The 19,426-nt window shown below is 40.1% G+C and overlaps 1 protein-coding gene across 3 annotated transcripts in view; it reads right to left on the minus strand.

Annotated features, from left to right (window-relative positions):
• GLIS1 (GLIS family zinc finger 1) overlaps positions 1-19,426 on the minus strand; it is a 211,130-nt gene that overhangs the window by 109,323 nt on the left and 82,381 nt on the right. For all 3 annotated transcript variants that reach the window (XM_055725190.1, XM_055725191.1, XM_055725192.1), the window contains exon 3: positions 3,963-4,161. In XM_055725190.1, the coding sequence (XP_055581165.1) occupies positions 3,963-4,161 (199 nt within the window). The remainder of the gene's footprint in view (positions 1-3,962; positions 4,162-19,426) is intronic.

Below are 19,426 nucleotides of genomic sequence, written 5' to 3' on the forward strand. Positions count from 1 at the left end.
ATGAACATCCCTGTCCTGAGAAATACTAGGTTCCCAAAACTCCAAGGGACATTGATCTGCATTTCCAGCGCAAGATCTTACTCAGGATCATATTGCTGTGATGCTGCAGTGCAGAATATAAGACACACACAAGAGGGGAGTTTTGAACCGAAAGGTTCAAAAGCAAATGAGATGAAGGCACTGACTTCATGCTTGCCATTCCCACAGCCATGTCTTATCCATGCTCTGCTTGCATAATGATAAGCACAGGCTTGGTTGTGCAGGTCAGAAGCAAGTCTTTTCCAGGAGCTGCATTTTTCTCTGTAGCACTGTATATTTAAATACATTATATACCCTGTGTTAGTTAACTCTGTTGGGAGAATCTGGCTTTCAATTTCCCAGTGTTTGAGTGTTTGGGTACTTAATGTCGAGGTTGCATTAATGCAAACTTCCTGTATTCCCAGCAGAATTTTGCCATCACTGTTCTAGGGAAAGCCCTGCTCGTTCCTTCCAGGCCGGGGGGGGAAGGGGATGGGGGCAGAGGAGTGGCACAGAAACTAAACTGATGTGAGAGGGAAACAAGGTGTCTGGCATCCAACTTGCTGGGTGACTCCTCTTATACGCATTTGACTACGGGATCAGGTTCCAGGCCTGGTACACACAGGCAGTGCTGGGTAAGGATTTACAATTGCTGGACAGTAGCCAAATAGAAATACCTATGAAACAAACAGCCAAGAGGAGAGCAAGAGGGACAAAGGATAGCAGGACAGTGTACAGAGCACTGTGTGGACATGCATATCAGCACGAGCAGCTCACAGAGGCTTCCAGATGAGCAACCCTGGAAGGGAGTGCAGTCAGCAGGAGAATACAACCCACAAATCTCTCTTTGTAGGGAACATCCATGTAACCAAGGATGGACAGTCAGAGGCAACAGAACTGCTGCTTAAGCACATGAAAGCTGAGTGTGAGGACTTTGAAGAGTAACAGCAGCTTCTCAGAGGATACTAAGGCAGTGTTTCCAAAGAGACTCCCTTACGTGGTAATTGGAGCCAGAGCACGAGGCCAGTAACACCATGCCAGAAGTACTGCAGTTCCCAACTGCCCTCAGAGGAAAAGACGACTGTATCTGAAATCTCCAGATTATTTACAAAACATACATGCCTTCAATTGCCACTGTAAATGTGCAATCAGTGATAACTGACAGTTTTAAGAAGCTGGAGGGGATTGTTCTGCTGCACATCCAGGGAAATTTTGCAACACTATCTGACTGCTCTCATGTCTTCCCCGGGTTTTATATGCCGAGCACTGAGCACAGTGTGGGCAGGTTTGTCGTGTCTGATAATGGATTATTTGACAAAAGGCCAACAGTAGCTGTGAGTTGACTCCAACTGTGGTAAGGAAGGTATTAGGACTCCAGTCCCACACACTTTGCATTCACAGATACCATGTAGCAGCAATTATGTTGCACAACTTAAAAACTATTAACTGAGTGGGGAAAAGGGGCCAGGAAGAAGAGTGACTGTGATTCTTGGATTAAGGCAGTCATCCCTAGAATAGTTTCCCAGAGAAAGTGATTCAAGGAGAAGCTGAAGCTGAAGGGGATAACAAGTTTCAGTGCACTGAGGGAAAAAAGGACAAAGCCAATCATAACCCCAAATCCTGAGGGAGATTTTGGATTGCTAGGGGAGGTGCTCTCTGGTTCGTTTGGGTTTTCCTTGGGCATTCCATATCCTAGAAATGCAGAGTGGTTCAAAGCTCAGCTCAGAGAGATTGTCTGAACTTGTACCTCCCTTTATTTCTGTGTTGGTCATTACAGCCAGACAGAACAACCAAATAAAGTTTGCCCTGACTTCTGTGCGCTCCAGTGTCTGTCCACTCCAGCTCTATTTCTCTCACCTATTTTCTAATGGAGGGTGAAATCTGGGGAGGCACAGAGCACTCTTGGCTCCCATTGACTTCACTGGAACCTGGTGGCATTCACCACCACCTCAGTTATGTTCTCCTGCTTTCAGATCTTCAGGGAAAGACCATGTTTTCTGTTACTTGCTTGTCAAGTCAAGAACCTTTAGCATCATAAACTCCATGAACAGAAATTGTCCCAAATGCTGTCCACCTTTTCTCACATGCCAAAGTTTTAGCTCTGTACCTGTGTCTCGTGAGTACACAGTGACAAAATTAGACACTGTGCCTATGAGGTCCATAGAGCAGAGGTGGGAATTGGCTTTACCTTGCAAATCCAGTGCAGACAAAAGTATTAGCCAGGTGGACGTACAAGCAGAGCATGACCAGTGACACACACAAACAACCCATAAAGGAATGGAAGGGTCTTTCAAGATATTCTCCAAACATTTCCAAACAGTTACAGCAGAGCTTCAAGGCTTTAGACCATGCTACAAAGCAAAGGGGAGGGAATCAGGCCTATCACCTGCTACTTTCTCATGTTATGCAGCAGACAATCCTTTATGTTGTTCTGGGAATCCTCTTCCAAATGGGGGCCGGAAGGGGTTCATATTTCTGAAGGTGGGTACTGTGATGCCTGGTATGCAGGTGTCTATCATTTCCTCATTATAGATTTTACAAAAAGGTTCAAAAAGATCTAAGCAGAGTACTCTCTTCCTCCTTTTGTTTGCTCCTTCCCTAATTATCTTTGTTTCATAATTGACTTCACTGACAGAATAAAAAAAGGTTGATAACTGCCCGTCCCACGTTGAACCATAAAGAAGCTAGGGAGGAGCAGACTTATATCCAGCTGCAAAAAGCATCTACAAATCTTTGTAGCAATAGCAGAATATTTTGTTTTATGGCATGGATATTATGCCCTTTTCAAACAAACAAACAAACAAACAAAAAGCTCTTTCCACTTGCTTGTCATATTGCCGTGCCTCCTCCTCCTGAAAACACAGATGTTCTTACCCAACCAGTAAATGAAAAAGGGGAAACAAGACATAAATACGTAGCATAAAATCAGAAACAGTCAGATTTCCAAGACCAAGCTATAGGCCGTATTTCCTCTTGTTGTGACCATGGAATTTGGGCTAGATAGTTCCATGCACAGAGTGCCAATTATTCCAAGTATCTAAGATAAAGGCTGCAACATTATTGAGGTTTTTCTTTTCTACAGCTCTTCAAAAACGTCAGGATTATTCCATATTACATCCCCTGCCAAAAATCAGTGTAATTAAAATAGATGGACAGATTTTAATTCGTAGCAGGCTTCTATTCACAATGGATGTCTGTTTAGGGTACTTGTTTAAAATCTGGTAATGTTAAATTTGTAACAACAACAAAAAAATAATGGAGTTCTGTGTTTTCATATAATTAATTTATAGCAAATGTTTAAATAGATATTCTGTTCATAGCATATCCAACTACAGTGTGTATATCAAAACCAGAGACCAAATTTTCACATTAGGGCCTTAAAAGCAAATACCAAGGATGTGGCTGTATGGGAACATTGAGAATACTTCATTAAAGGAAAGGCTGTAGAAATAAAAGTGGCATTGGCTTCCTGCAGGTTTGGTGGTGGCACGCCAAATTGCCATATGGGAGACATTGGTCTGAGGGTAAGTATCATCCCTGCCTTCCAGGCTGCAATTTGGAAACAACATGGTATTTGGGTGGAGGTATAGAGGAGGCGAGTGTGACCCTACTTAAGCCCCTAGCGAAACTCTCATTGACTTTTGGGCATGCTGGAAGAGCCCCCCCCAGAGAAGCTGTATTTAAACTTCAATTCAGGGGGCTGCGGCTTCATACTCAGTGACTCTTCCTGGCACTGCCTCGGACAGTTGCCTGTGCTCATGTGCAATGCGAACCTGCAAATGAGCAATGCAGTTAAATCGGCATCCAAAGGACTTCCAAGATGAAGTGAAAGCCAAAAATACTCTTATAAATGTAGCACCCACGGAGGCTATCAGGAAGCAGTTGCAACACAGAAGCACTCCAGAAGAGCAAAGTATATCAACTGATAAAACTTGCAGGGATACCTTATATCCGAGTGTGTCAAGTTCAGCTGACCAACATGAAGCAGTCTCTCACAGGACAGTGGGTGGTCTCGCATAAGTGAGTTTCCTGTGTGGATGAACAGACCTTGTCTGCAGACAGGTACTGAGCTACTTGTCATCTCCATGTCCATCATGTTCTTCTTCTCAGAGATCAAATTACAATGATTGTAGCCACCGTTCACTGTCAAAAAAAAAAAAAAAAAAGCAACAAAACCTTAAGGCTTTGACTAAGAACCCTCTACACTGACTATTGCTTTGTATACTCATTTTGAATCTCCTTGCAAAATTCCTGTAAACGACGTGGCAGTGGAAATGCAAGGTTTCACAAGGAACCAAAAACTAACTGCAAAGGAATTTGGATCTGTGAACTATGACTGTTTATTTCTCATTTTAAGTTTTGTGGCTATTTTACACTTCATAATCTAACTCAGAAGAACTTAGTCTAATAGCTTCCTTTCCTTCTGTGTATTTCTATAGTAGAGTCTTGCCTGTGTTGAATTTTGGAGAGGGATGTTTCAGAGTCCCTTTATTTTCAGGGAGAGAAGCTCTCTGAAAACAGTGACGTAAGTCAAGTTTTTCTTTGCAGACAATTATCTCTGTGATTATGACTTTAGATGGGCATGTTTTACTTTACTGTCAGGTCAACAGTGTGAAAAAATGTAACTAACTTTGTTTTGATGTATATATTTAAACCGTATTTTCCAAGTAAAATATTACAAAATGCTCATACTAATAATAATAATACACACTGCTCTAGTGGATATTAATTTTACTAGACTTGGAAAAACAGACTAGAGCTATAGCAATAATCTTTAGAAATATATATATAACCACAAATTATAATCTAGCTAAAAAGAGAGGACAACGAGGGAATTGAGAATTTTGATTGCATTGGTCAAACACTAGCAATTCCATTTAAAGCATAAACTATAGTTGAGTTCTTTACCTGTAGTGAACTAGTCAAATACTCATGGATAAGTATGTATAAAAGTATTTGTGAGAGGTATTTCAGAGGCTAGCTAAAAAAGTACAATAGCCATTCACCGTCATTTTCACTACTGTATATGAAACATGCTCCTAAAATACTAGAACTCCCTCTCATCTGTTTTTTTCATGGAGACAAAATGTAATGGTGTCAGATACTAATGGAAAGCATATTTCTGTAGTTTTCATACAGAGCCCAGAAAGTAACTCCTTCACCCTTGTACCCAATGCTCATGGTGATGGGTACTATAGAACTAGACTGCATTGTAGTTAGCCCATTCTCTACGGAGGCACTGAGTATTGCACACTGAGGAAGAAAACAAATTCTGCAGTCAAAGTGACAAAAAAGATAAAACCTGTGCTCAGTTTCATGCAAATCACTGATGCTCACAAGCATCAAGGTTTGTCCTTTATTAACATATCACAAGGCATGATTCATCTCACCATAGTTTTGCTGTCTATATATCTGCAGGTATATACTGATAGAGAGTCATGGAATTATCTAAGTTGGAAGGGATGTTCAAAGACTATCTAGTGCAATCCCCCTGCCATGGGCAGAGACGTCTTTCACTAGATCTGGTTGCTCAAAGCTCCATCCAACCTAGTCTTGAAAACCTCCAGGGATGGGGCATCCACAACTTCTCTGGGCAACCCATGTCAGTCTCTTGCCACCCTCATCATGAAAAATTTTCTTCCTTATATTGAATTTAAATCTGCCTTCCTTCAGTTTAAAACCATTGTCCCTTACCTTGTCACTACAGACCCTAGTAAAAAGTTTTTATCCATCTTTCCTATAAGCCCTCCTTTACATACAGAAAGGTCACAATCAGGTCTCCCTGGAGCCTTCTCCAGGCTGAATAACCCCATCACTCCCAGTCTTTCCTCACAGGAGAGGTGCTCCAGCCCCTTGATCATTTTTGTGGCCTCCTCTGGACCCACTCCAACAGATCCATGTCCTTCTTGTACTGGGGGCTCTGGACCTGGACACAGCACTCCAGGTGGGGTCTTAGGAGAGCAGAGTAGAAGGGCAGAATCACCTCCCTTGACCTGCCAGCCACGCTGCTTTTGATGCAGCCCAGGACACAGTTGGCCTTCTGGGCTGCAAGCACACACTGCCAGCTCATATAAAATTTTTAATTCACCAATACCCAAGTCCTGCTCTGTGGGGCTATACTCTCAATGAAATCATCACCCAGTCTGTACTAAGCTTTATACCTATATAATACAGGTATTCTATATTTTATAGATGTATTACATAATTAAACAGATACCACAATATTCATTAATTATATTTTCATTATATAAGGGTAAGTAAAATTGTACTCCTGAAATTTTGCAATTGCTGCCGTTTTGTCACATCATTTACAAAGTTCCAGTCAGATATTGTGCTCATTTTAGTCAGCACAGTAACTCAGAGCAAAGGTACCCTTAACATACATGAACCCCCATTTCCTCTTTTGGACAACTGCTAATGCTTGTGGACTTGGCAATGTTAGGTTTACGGTTGGACTCAATGATCTTAAGGTCTTTTCCAACCTAAATGATTCTATGATTCTAATCCTACAGTAAACGAAAGGCAAGTGGGAGAGTCTGAGTTGCTGTGGTCCTCTATAATTACAGTCTATGAATGCTTTGAAAGCAATGAGAATCACATTCACAGTTTTGGTAAGTATAAATGAGAAGAAACAGGTGACTAGGGAAAGCAGAAAAAGTCTTTGGTAACTGGAGAATTTGTGAAAAGGATCACAGCACAAAAGTCCATTCTCCTCCACTGGCTGGGCTCCACAGCTTGCCCGTCATGCTCCACGGCACCATTGTATTAGGAAAGACCATAGCAGATGAAGACGTAGTCCAGGCAAGCATCCAGACCCATAGAAAAGAGTGGGTACATGTGACACCCAAATTACAAGTTTCATGAGGCATTATTGTGACATTTACAGAATAGAATTTCCTGTTTCCAGTTAAAAGTTTTCAGTGTTTGGCTGATACACTACATTTCTTGACCATTTATTTATTTGATTTTTATTTTTTTTAAGAAGTCAGAATCTTTAACATTGGAAAAACAAGACTGGGTTTTTCCTATCCAGCTCCATCACAATACCAAGGCATACAGTAAGTCTTAGGAAGTATAGGCCAGAATTATTTTATATAAACAAAAAGCCCACATACTTTTTTTTTTTAGGAATGTCACATGAGATTTTAAAGAGAAACCAATTTGTTTTTAAACTATACAACATAGGCCATTAGCCTTCTTCATGGTAATTAATATATATGTTCTAGTTATTTCAGATTTATATTCAGAGACCTGAATTCAGTGATACTATGTGATTGTTCTGAATGACTGAGGAAAGTAAGAAGCTGTACAAAAACAGCATCTTTTGGCCTGTGCAGGGCAGTCAGTTGTGTTCGGTGGTTTTGGACCAAGGCATTTAAGAAGATAGCTTTGGATGCCTTTCAGCTTATAGTGGGTGTCTGCCACAACTGGCTCTGCCCTGCTTGTAATCATGACATAAATAATCATTATATCCTCTGGAGTCCACAGCTCCATCAGGCTTTATTCCATTCCTATTCTGGCTTCATCCCATCATAATTTAACTCACTTCAGTGGTAGTATCTACCTTAGCAAGACTATAATTAGACTTGTGGTTGTTAATTTGTATAGACAAATCACATTTAAAGGGTATGTAAATACACTGTAGAACACTGGTGAAGTAAGTTTTATACACTTTTAAAGGCCACACCACCAAGAAGTTAGTAAATCAGTCACACTTACAATACTCAGTTCACAATTCCTCACTTTTTCCATCAGCAATGTTACCTGGAATATATTCAAGGTGTATCTTCCCTCCAAAATACTGTGGATTTTTTAAAAATGTTTAAGATTTATACTGGATTCATAATAAAAACACTTTCTTTCATTCCCCAAATGACACAAGTCTGAAATTCATTAGGGCTTTCTAAATATGCATTTTATCAATTTTATCATATTAACAAAACACAGAAACCTGAAGCTTCCACCAAAGTTCAGCAATACCAACTGTAGCACACACCAGTTCCTATTTGTGTGAAGATGGATATTTCCTAGAATAACATGAACATTATCCCTGGGTTGTCAGAAATCATCATCTTCTCTTGTAGCTGTCAAATCAGAAAATACATTTTCTTCCTGCAAAGGAACAGACCACTTATGCTAAATCCATGAAATTATGTTTCAGCCAATTCACCATACATTTGCTGTCACAAAGTACCTTACAGATTTATTAGCAAGAGCTAAAAATTTCTTGCACAACAGTGCCTTGAGTGAAGTTGCACTTGCATCAAAGCCCTCTGAAATGTGCCCACCACATGGGAGTTGGAACAATGACAGACAAGGAACAACACCAGCAGCTCACTTTTTTTTCCCCTCATAGCAACTAAAAGAAGAATCTAGAGATTGTCTCTCATCACAGACAACCAGAGTCACACTCAACCATTCAAGCACAGGTGAAAGCAAATCCATTGCCTCTGAAAGAAAGGAAAAAAAGTCAGAAAAAAACCTGAGAACAGAATCTGGCCCTTTGACAACTGGCTGGTTTATACAATATTAATATCACTGGCTGGCATACAAAAGATTTAAGCATTTTCCATGTCTGGAACTAGATCTCTTCTTTCACTGGTATCAAGGGGCCTTTAACCTACATACTGTAATTTAACAGTAACAGATGAAAAGAGCACATACTCCCTGCCTTCTACCAGAGGGTTCACCCTGCTTTCAGTAGAACTATAGCTATTTCATAAATCCATATAAAAAACTAATCCTAATTTACAAAGAGTAAATCTAATAAAAGCAGAATGGTTTCCAGAAGGATCTCATGGAAGTGGAATCCATCAAGGTAACTTTTGTCTTTCCCTTCTTCTGTCCTGCAGTTTTGATTTATATCTTTACATTTAAATGCTCATGAAGGGAACGGAAGAGGTTGATACAGTAGTGTGCAAAGGCTGCAATCAGGCAATTCCTTCCATATGAGTAATCAAGTTAGTTCAATTTTGGATATCTTGCTTCTTTCATTCTGGTGTAACTGACTTTGGGGGAGTTTTTTCTGGATTTATGCCAGCTTAAGTCATGTGAGAATTGGTCCCGTTGATTGTGATAAGGCTATATGCCTTAGGAAGGATGGCTCACATCCTCAGGATCTGCAGTCAGCCCTACATTTCTTGCTAGGGGTAAATTCTCCTAGAGGAAAACAGAACATCTCCTCACACAAAGGGAAACCTGTCTGTATAACACTGAGATCAAAAGTTAAAACAACCCTGCGAAAGGACAACAGCTGTCTTCCCTGGGGAACACCTCATTTACCATTCAGGAAGGCTTCGTTCTTACTGATAAAATTGGCTATTGAGGCTAGGAAGATAAGAGCAAGAACTTACCAAAAGGGTAATTATTCAACAATAAACATGTTGCTTTGGAGTTTACCTAATTAAAGCCAATGAGAAAATAACTGAAATGATGTATAATTGAAATGACTCACATTCAAAATAGAGATAGATTTGAAATATTTGCCTAACATAGTTAGATATCCCCAGAGCATTGTGTGTTTTGCGGCGAAGACCAAACTAGGTCATTTGCCTTTTTTTTTTTTTTTTTTTTTTTACTGCCTCATTCTCTTTAATTACTTCTTTTTTTTAAAAAAAAAATGCCATTCTTGGTTTTGTTTAGACGCAACATCCAAAATTTACCACGACAGCATTGAGAAATGGAGCACTGTTACTGGCAGCTGGATGAGTCACGTGAGATGAGTGAAAGACCAAACAGTACCAGATTTTCTCAAACAAGTGAAAATCATCCACACTGGAAGAGGGCATGGAAGCCCTCCACTGAGAGAAAATATTAACTCAAAAGGTGCCAACACAGTGAAGCCATGTATTGTAGGGAAGGTACTGTACCTTAGCAACCTGTTCCATATAACTAGTGCTGGATAATCTCCATTACTGTATGGCTGCAGTGACTGCCACAACTGTACGGTCAGTAATTTAAGAGCATCAACAGAGATGCACAGCACTATGCTGCCTGCTTGAAGGCTCCAATGAATGAACTGAATGCTTCAAAACACAGTGTCTTCAAAATGATTCATGAACATAGAGCATTTTCAACATTTTCAACAACAACAAAATCAAAACTTTCCCAAAGTTTTTATGCCTGTCATGCCATTCTCTGTGGTGAATGGGAAGGCTTGTCTTAACCCTGCAACACCAAGCTCAAGGGACAGAAAGGTAGCATATAGGCTGGAAAACATGCACTATAGTTTTCTTATACCTCCTACAAGGCAAGTTCAACTGTGTGATCATGTAGACAGATTTCCTATACCTTGTGAAAAAACATGGTTTCTCCTTTAGTGAGAAAGGAGAAAAAAAATAGTGAACCACTATTAGAAGGGATATGAGTTTGGGTCTAAATTTTTCTACTATGGACACAGCTTAAGAGAAGGAAAAACACTTTAGTAGGCTGGTGTGATCAGCCATGTATGACATTACAGACTGAAGCAAACTTTCCTGAACCATAACATTGTTTTCACTTAGATCTTCAAGCTCATAAGATACCCTAAAGGTGGACTGCCAGATCTTGCCTGGAGACCCAAAAGAGGGCATGTTCAGATCTTTTCTTGACCTCTTTGCAGTCATTTGCACTATCTGGTACACAACAAACCTCTAGACATTTGGGCTTCTTACCACCTGAAAGAGGGAAGTTCTGCACTTAAAGAGATCTTTGCAGTAATTTCTAATTCAGCAGAAGACTTCCAATAATGCTTGACTATGAAAGATTATTTTTTGAAAATCACACAAAGATGGTATGGTCCCAGATTATCCAGCCATGACTCTTCACGTATGTAAATGTATACTCTCACAAAGCTTTGAAAACTTTTTATTACAAGCTAAGTTTTTCCCTGTGTATTTTTGGAAGTCCTCTCTGTGTTTTGATTTCATCTCTGTGTGCTATCAATATTGTGCACCACTAGGTTTCTTTCCTGGGGTAGAAGGTGACAAGAAACCCCTTATAGATGAACAGTCCCACAGCAGTTCACTGAGGTGGCAGAATTCCTTCCTTGTTCCATTAATTATCTGAGTCTTCTGTGATGCACAGGTAGTAAATGCAGGATCTGAACATCATGCTGAGGAAACAACTAGTGACTACTAAACAAAGTCAACCCAAATGTAACTGTGCAGTCCTTTAAGCACATTGGGCAGCCCGTGGGGTCAAACATTGATTTTCAATATGACCATTTGTCACCCATAGCTCATTTGGTTCATTTAGACTGGCAAAGGCAGGCAATTTTTTCTCTCCAAAGCACCAGAAGAAGAGATCTCTGAGTCCCTTTTGTTGCTGTTTGTCCTTAACTGAGGACTGAAGTGGTTAACAAGAGCAGCACTAAATTTTCACTGCTGGATTCGAGAGTTCATATCTCAAAGATGAACGAAGCACCTCACACCACATTCCACGTTCACCCAAGATCTCTGTATCATTTACAGCCTGTTCACGTTTTACAGACTTGGCTTCGCTTGTTTATACTGCTTGTACAGTATCTTAATAAAAACACAGTGAGAGCCAAAAGATTCTTAATTACAGAGCAGACCATACTGTACAGTGAGAGTCAAGTGAAGATCCAAATTGTCCTACATTTGTGTATCAAAACAGAAGTGGCAGACCCTCTGCCTATCTGAAAATAGATACAGGTGATATGAATCTATAAAAGATCAGGGTTAAAACCAACAGCATTCAATAAGATTCAAATAAAAAAAGAAGGATTTCTTTCCTCCAAATTTTTTTGAACGATGCTATAAAATCCTGTAACAGAAATACTTATTTCTTTACTTTTACACTGATGTATGAGTGAAGACAGAAGGGCTAAGAAAACTCTTGTAAACTCAAACAACATAGCTAGTGAAATAAACTGTCAAGTATCAATCTTGGAAACTTGTGAAAGATAAATATAACCCATGTGTGTCTTTCTAGTAAATTCTGGACCCTAAGTGTTGGCTACACCTATATTTGTTATTTCATGTTCAATTTATTTTTAAAACAAGTTATTTGGATTGCATTTTATTTCTGTTCTGTAGAACTTCTTTTTGCAGACTACACACAGTATTTTAGAAGTGAATGAGTAGGGTTGGCATTACTAAATAAAGAACCATGGTTAATTTTATATCGGCCTAACTTAAACAATTTCAAAATATTTCAGTAGTTTAGAGATCTGTAATCTTTTCACCTTCGAGCCTGTGGATAGATATGGCTCCCATATTTTGACTTTTTCATGATATTTTAAAGGCAATCTTGGAGTCCAACAGGCAGGTGAAGAACGCAGTAACAACACACTACATCTTTCACTGCTAAAATGGCTTGCAATATTATGTAGTTTAGACTTCCAGCTGAGACCTTCACAACACTTTTTGAAGTTAGTGAGTATGGCTGAGATTCAGGAAAACACATGCCAGGTGCTTAGGTTTCAATGACATCACAGCCTTAGCTGATGTTCTGAGTTAGGCTCTAGATGCATAAAGAATATAACCATTTTAGGCAACAGTGAATAAGTTGTCAGAGAAATAAAATAACTGTCTACTATCACAAGGAGTCTTTCACTACACTCAAACTTGAAACTGAACATTCTTGGCTTCCTGTTTGATCTCAGAACTCTAAATTATGCCCCTAAACAGAGCTGAGAGCAGACTGAAGATGACCATTACCCTCTTTTGTGGCAATCAGTACAAAACCTTTTGCAGCCTGATGAAACACAGGTCTTGTCATTACTTTCATTGTTACAGAGTCTCCTCGGCTTGGAATCACCTTTTGCCTGTTGCCAGGCAATCTGAAAAATATTGTTCTCAGCACATCTGGCCTTTTTTGTGGTCAGTTATCTTTCCTCACTACTTGGATTTTTAGTAACAGGGGGAAAAGACATTAAAATAAATGTTTTAGGAAAATATTAAGCTCAACAAACATTATTTTAATTAAATGGAAATCCTAAAAACCTCCTAATGGGCACTTGGAGAATATAAGCTCAGTGCAATGAAATTTGATGTATTCTTTTTCTTTTTTTAAGAAGACCGTTTTTGGAATAGGTTTAATTCTCAATATTTGTGATAAGTAGGTTATATCATTATGATTCTCTTAAACACAGGAGAATAGGGGTGCCTCTGCCACCTTATGAGTAAACATGTTGAAAGGAAACGGGAATACAGCCACCTCATTCTCCTTTCCCACTTCTCCACTCATCTCTATTTCCCTCTCATTTCTAAGCTCAGTTTGAGACTCTCTCTTCCACTGCCATCTTTAACCCTCTCCAACCTGTCTCTCACCTTCCAGTACATGTTCCAGGATGCCTTAGATGCACAACTGCTGCCACACCATAGAAATCTGGCTCTACCAAATCCATTGTACTACTGAGATGCACAAGTTCTAACCCTAGCTGAAGGTGGTCACACTACCTGGGTACCAGACAACTGTATTTTTCAATGTGAGCAACATGCATAACATACAGAAGCTGTTGTCAGTCTGTCTGGTTGTACTGGGTCTGGCTGAGCCCTACAGCAGCCCTCATAGTGTTGGTGTGGTAACACACAAGTGCTTTGACTACTGCTGCACGTTTCTCCAACCTTCCCCCCACACACACCAGTAGGCTGGGGGTGTGCAAGATCTTGGGAGGGGACATAGCCAGGACAGCTGACCCAAAGTGACCAATGGGATTTTCCATACCATATGATGTCTTCTTAGATACAAAAGCCAAGAGAAAGGAGGAGAAAAGGGGGGCATTCATTATTTATGGTGTTTGTCTTCTGGAGCAACCACTGTGCATACTGAAGCCCTGCTCCCAGGAAGTGGCCAAACATCGCCTGCTGATGGGACGTAGAGAATAACACCTTTTGTTTTCCTTTGCTTCCACATGTGAGACTTTAGCTACTGCTTTATTAAACTGCCTTTAGCTTGACCCACAAGAGTTTTTCCCCCCCCCCCCTCCCCCCATTCTGCTGAGGAGGAGAGTGATAAAGCAGCTTGGTGGGCACCTGGTGTCCAGCCAAGGTCAACCCACCACGCTGGTTTAAACTCCCTGCTCTCACACATGAGACTGATCAACAACCTGTGCTCTCAGAGACCAGCTGAACCAGGATGAATCAATCCACACCCACAAAATAAATGCTGTTGTGCATATTGGTGTAAGGTATAAGACAACTCTACACTGTTTAGGGTTATATACACACTCACCTGCCCTTGTCCCCTTTGGTTTGTCTTTTTTGTTGTTCTAAATGGACACCACCAGGGTTTTCACAGCAGCCTGTAGTTAGACAGGGCCTGTAGGTTAAAAGAACTCCAGAGTGACTCTTTCAAGACAGTAGTTCACACATTTTGTGATGAGGGTACTTGAATTGTTCCTATTATAACATGCTTTCATCATCAATTATATGACTTCATTGAGAAGACAGGTTCTTTCCATACATGCACAGTTTGAGGAAATCTATTCCTTTGGTTTTTTTCCTCTAAGTCATTTAATTCACTAATAGCCAGAGCATGCCTACTATGAACTGCATGTGTGTTATTGCTTTCCCATTTACTTATTAAACCCTGAACTTTTAAACTCCCAGATCTCCAGTCCCCTATATTTTACTTAGTCCATTTAGTCTCTCTTTTCCATGGAAGTTCTAGCCAGCAGACCATGTAAAGACTCCACAGGGGTATATGCTCTCCCAAATATCTGAAACACAAGGATGTGCAGGGAATGAAAGCTGGGGTTTTGCCATATGGCACCTTGCACGTGTCTTGTGTAAACATCTATGTCTCTATGTCCCAAGAAGGAATTTTATGTCTGCCTGGCTCAGCAGTACACTATATACATTAAAAAGGGAAAAACCCACCACTCAACAGGGCACAACAAAAAATATTTCCATCAAGATGTTGGGCTCAGAGATTTAGAAGCCTGTAAGTGTCACCAAGTCAGTAAAAGCCACAGAAACTAACTGCTACAAAGCCAGAATCACACAGGATTTTGCAAAAAAGGTAAACTTTAAAACAAAGGCAGAAACTGGTAATTAAAAAGTATTTTGTTCTTTTCAATGCAAGCTAGATGGAGGAAAATGTCTGGTGGGATGCATATATATTTTTTATTTTATTTTATTCTAGTCTTAAGAACCTAATTTGGATCCATATATTTGGAAACCTCTACTCATAGTCAAAGGAGACAGAAAATGACTCATAATAGGAATCAAAATGCACTGGGAATCTAGAAAGAACTTTCCATATTGCTATGTGATGGGAATGCTCCAACATGTAATGGTAAGGCAATGGAGGGGAGTCAGTAAACCTCTACTGCACATCAGCTTCCATTTGCTGGCCCTCCAAAAAGCACAAACTCAGTTCCCTTCCTATGATAGACTTCATGAGTCTCTCCTCATCACTGATATCTTCGCTCCAAGCTCAGCTGTTATAGAAGCTTTCTCCAGACTTTTTTCCTGGTTCTTTATGTATCAGAGTGATGAAAAGTACAGTGAAAAGGCATTTGATTGCTGAAGACTGCACATTCTCCTAATGCAACCTGCATTGGTTTCTTCATTCTCTTATTAAAATATACATTTTAATTAATTTAATTAAAACATACACAACTTCCATCTAAATTCACTGCTGATCTCTCACACTTACCAATCTGCTTACACAGTTACCTACATTGCTATCGACCTCTTTGTGCTCTTGTGTAAAATTTTTTACAATGAATTGCTACCACAAACAGGCAACCATTTCACCTACGCAAGTCCTTGATCATTTAACACTTGATACCTAATACAGTAATGGTTTCTTTGCAGCTTAGAATTAACACTGCCAGAAAGAAAATTCAAGTCAAACTGTTTCCCCAATATATGCTGCAAAGAGCAACAGCCCATCCCTGCTACTATTCATTTGTCGTTTTCATTGTTTGACATTTCTTTCTGCCAGGATTTTGGCATTATTTCAAGGGTTGATTTGAAATATATTTAACATCAAGTGATTTGCAATGTTGTTTTCTATTTTACCAGAACTATGCTTGGGAGTAATTCTATTTACCCTTCTGTGCCTACTGCCAGTGAAGAGGCCTCTTCCAGGCTCTCCGCAACAGAGTGCACCTCTCCCTAATTTTACAGAAGTCTGAGAATAGCAGTTATCTGTAACTGCAATGTTAAACATACCCCTTAATGTCATCACCAGTGTCAAACATACGAGTTATTGGTGCAATAAACATCTATATGCGATGTAACATAGTAAGAAGAAAAACTCTCCTCTAGGAATTAAATATAACTAGTTCAGGTGTCTATCCAAAATGGGGCAGCTTCAGACAAGAACTGGGAGGACTAAACATCTTGGCTCTACCAATCTCTTCAGAAAGTCAGATCCTGGTGATAACCATGCCACCCTCACCATTACCTGTTCTTCTGTGGGGTTTTTTCACCAGACTGTGAGACACGGTACGAATGAGGCTATTGTGGAATCTCCTGTGAAGAGGTAAAGGCACAAGGAATAAGAAAAACAGAAACAGAATGATGCAGAAAGATTAAAGAGTACAAGGGCTGCTCAAAAAGGGAAAGTGTTCTCAATGAATTGCACTGGCTTACATGAATACTGAATAAACAATAAGTTTAGCACCTGCTAAAAGTCCTCTGTGAATCTTTCAGTGATGGTAGTGGGCAGTGGATTAGGAGGTATATGGAGTACACTCTACTTTCATTTATCATCGCTACCTTCTATATCCTTCTGTAAAATGAGTCTTCACTTTCCACAGAAGCCATGAGAATAAGGTATCTCAGTTGATTACATGAAGCTGAGTATTCCAGTGAAGAAACAGATACATAAGTGTCATTGTAATCATGAGAAACTCTTTACTCTGATACACATGTTATGCGATCACAGAAAACAGGGCTGAGAATCTTCAGAAGGTGATTTACTCTATCTTGTGTCCCTACAGCATAGTCCAATCTCACAAACTGAAGGGGATGTTCGGCCAATCTGTCCTTTACAACCTCCAGCAATTCCCCAGCATTCACAGCAAACTATTCAGTTGTTTCACTTCACTTAGAAATTTTTTTCTTAATGTCTAAGTAAAGCCGCCTTTGCACAATAAGTCCGTTACATATTGTCCTGTCTAAACTGGACATGGAGAAGAGTCCATTCTCTTGCCTTCCACAGCAACCTTTTGTGTATTTGAAGGCTTTCTTCACTCAGTCTTCTCTCACCAGTGTTACACAGCCCTGATTATTGCATTTTTTTCTCATAAATCATGTTTTCCAGAGCTCTGATCTCTTCCCTCTGTCTCTCTTCTGAACCCTCTCCAGCAGACCTTTTTCTGTACTTAATACTACCCTTTTTTCTCTCTACATTTTACACTATCAGATCTTGTTCTTTGCAGATGGTAGCAGGTAACACACTTCCTTCACTGTGAGCCAGCAAGGAAGCAGCACAATGGCAGTTAGACCCAGTAGTTAAATCTCATCTGAATTATTCTATCTTTTTTCTTGGATAAGACACAGCATAATGACATTAATGAACCTTTGGTATGACCCAGTCTTCCCGTTGGTTCTTACTGTTGCATTAAACTGCCCTCCGAAAAATACCCAGAAATCTCAGTATAGAACTTACCAAACACATCCATGCAGAGGTAAAGGTTACCTCCACCAAGGTCCCATCACTCCATCATTCAACTTAGCAGCATAAACCACTAGAAATAAACTCTCAGGAAAGTGCACATACTTGCACACTGTCCAGATCCCAGTGTTATGGCATTCTCAAAACTGTAGTAGGGCTGACTTCAGATTTACAGCACTTTTTCTGTTGACCGTCCCCACCATCAAGAATACGTGAAGGGCATGAAATCGTTCTAACACAATGATCTAACTGACCCGGTGAAACTGAGAGCAATTCATCAATCATATTGTCACCAGGTCCAGTTCTGTTCTTGTCTGGTTGTCAATCAGGATTCACATCCATAGCAGTGAAATAACAGTACTACAAAACTAGAAGGCGCAAGCTCAGACTTACAAAGTCTTCTAGAACTGAGTATCTAAAGATGCACACTGGAGGGGCAAATTCTAACACCTCCAATTTAATAAAAGCTTCCAGTGCTCAAATAGAGATATAAAGACTGCAGCCAGCAGCTTAGTAAATACTGTTGATTAACCAAACTGAGCAGAGAGCCACAGACAGAATGATCATCTTCTTGTTCTAGTCAGACCAGATTTGAGGGCCTCAGACTCAGAAAGTTGAGCTTGTTACAACTCTGGGCAGACATCCCATTCCTTTCCTCTTTCCCATCACCTTGGCACACTGCTAACCTTGATAATGAGGGATGAGGATTTGTATCTGGAATGTGCATTTCTATGTGAATTTAGTGCTGGGAAAAAATGCCAGATTAAAAGCTGTGGAGATGGAAATGCTCCCATAGCAGGTAAAGTGTGTTTAAAAGGTGTGCGAGGTTCCCTAAATGCCAGGACCAAAGAGCCAGAAATGTGCCCTATAAGCACTACTACTTCTAAGTGGGAAATGGAGACCCTATGGTGAAGTGACCGAGTTCGTGAATAGCAGGCATAGCAAAGGAATTGAAAGTAACTTCCAAAGACCACACAGTTTACAGGCTGAACCCTGAAAGAATGCCAGTGTGCTTGGTGCGTTTTATTTCCTGTGGGATATCTGCATCTAGTTTAACCACATGCTGTTGGATCTAGAGTGTATCTTTTAGGAAGACATCAAATCTCAAAGTGGAATCTTTAAATGATGGAGAATTGCTTCTGTGGCAGTTTGTTCCATGGTTCTCAGCTATATTTTATATAGTTTGAACTTGTTTGACTTCAGTTCCCAGGCACTGGGTCTCATTATGCCTTTGTGTGCTAGATTAAAACACAAGACATACCTGGTACTTTCTCCCTCTGTAGAAAACTTTAGACTTTGTTCCTACATTTTCTTCAGTGACTAACTGGCTGTCTTCCTCATTTTCTCACAGTATAGTATATTCTCCAGACCTTGAATTGTTTGTGTGAATCTTCTCTTAAACACAGACAGTTTTTCCAAGGAACCTTGTTAAATTGTCAACACCAGAACAGTACAGTACTGGAATCATTAATAACATAAGACAGCAGTGCTGTTTTGCTACTTCTGCCTGATATGTGCCTAAATACAGCTCTCCATTTTTTTTTTTCTTTAGTTATTATTGTGCTGTAGCATCAGAATAGGAACTCTCACTGAGCCAGCAAATTGTTCGTGTTTTACCTGAGACTGCCATGCTGGGTCCTTCAACACTCTCAGAGTTTGGTGGAAGGGAGGAGGATGGTTATTGTGGTTTTGTGTGTGCATGACTTTAATACAAGTCTCTGCTAAGAAACAGAATAAAGTCACCAAATTATACTACTGTGCCTCCAAACTTAATGACCCAGAATGAGTTCTGCTGTCGATGGGCCTAACTCAATAGGCACCACTGAAAACA

This window comes from Falco cherrug, chromosome 12 (assembly GCF_023634085.1).
Source record: "Falco cherrug isolate bFalChe1 chromosome 12, bFalChe1.pri, whole genome shotgun sequence".
Lineage (NCBI taxonomy): Eukaryota > Metazoa > Chordata > Aves > Falconiformes > Falconidae > Falco > Falco cherrug.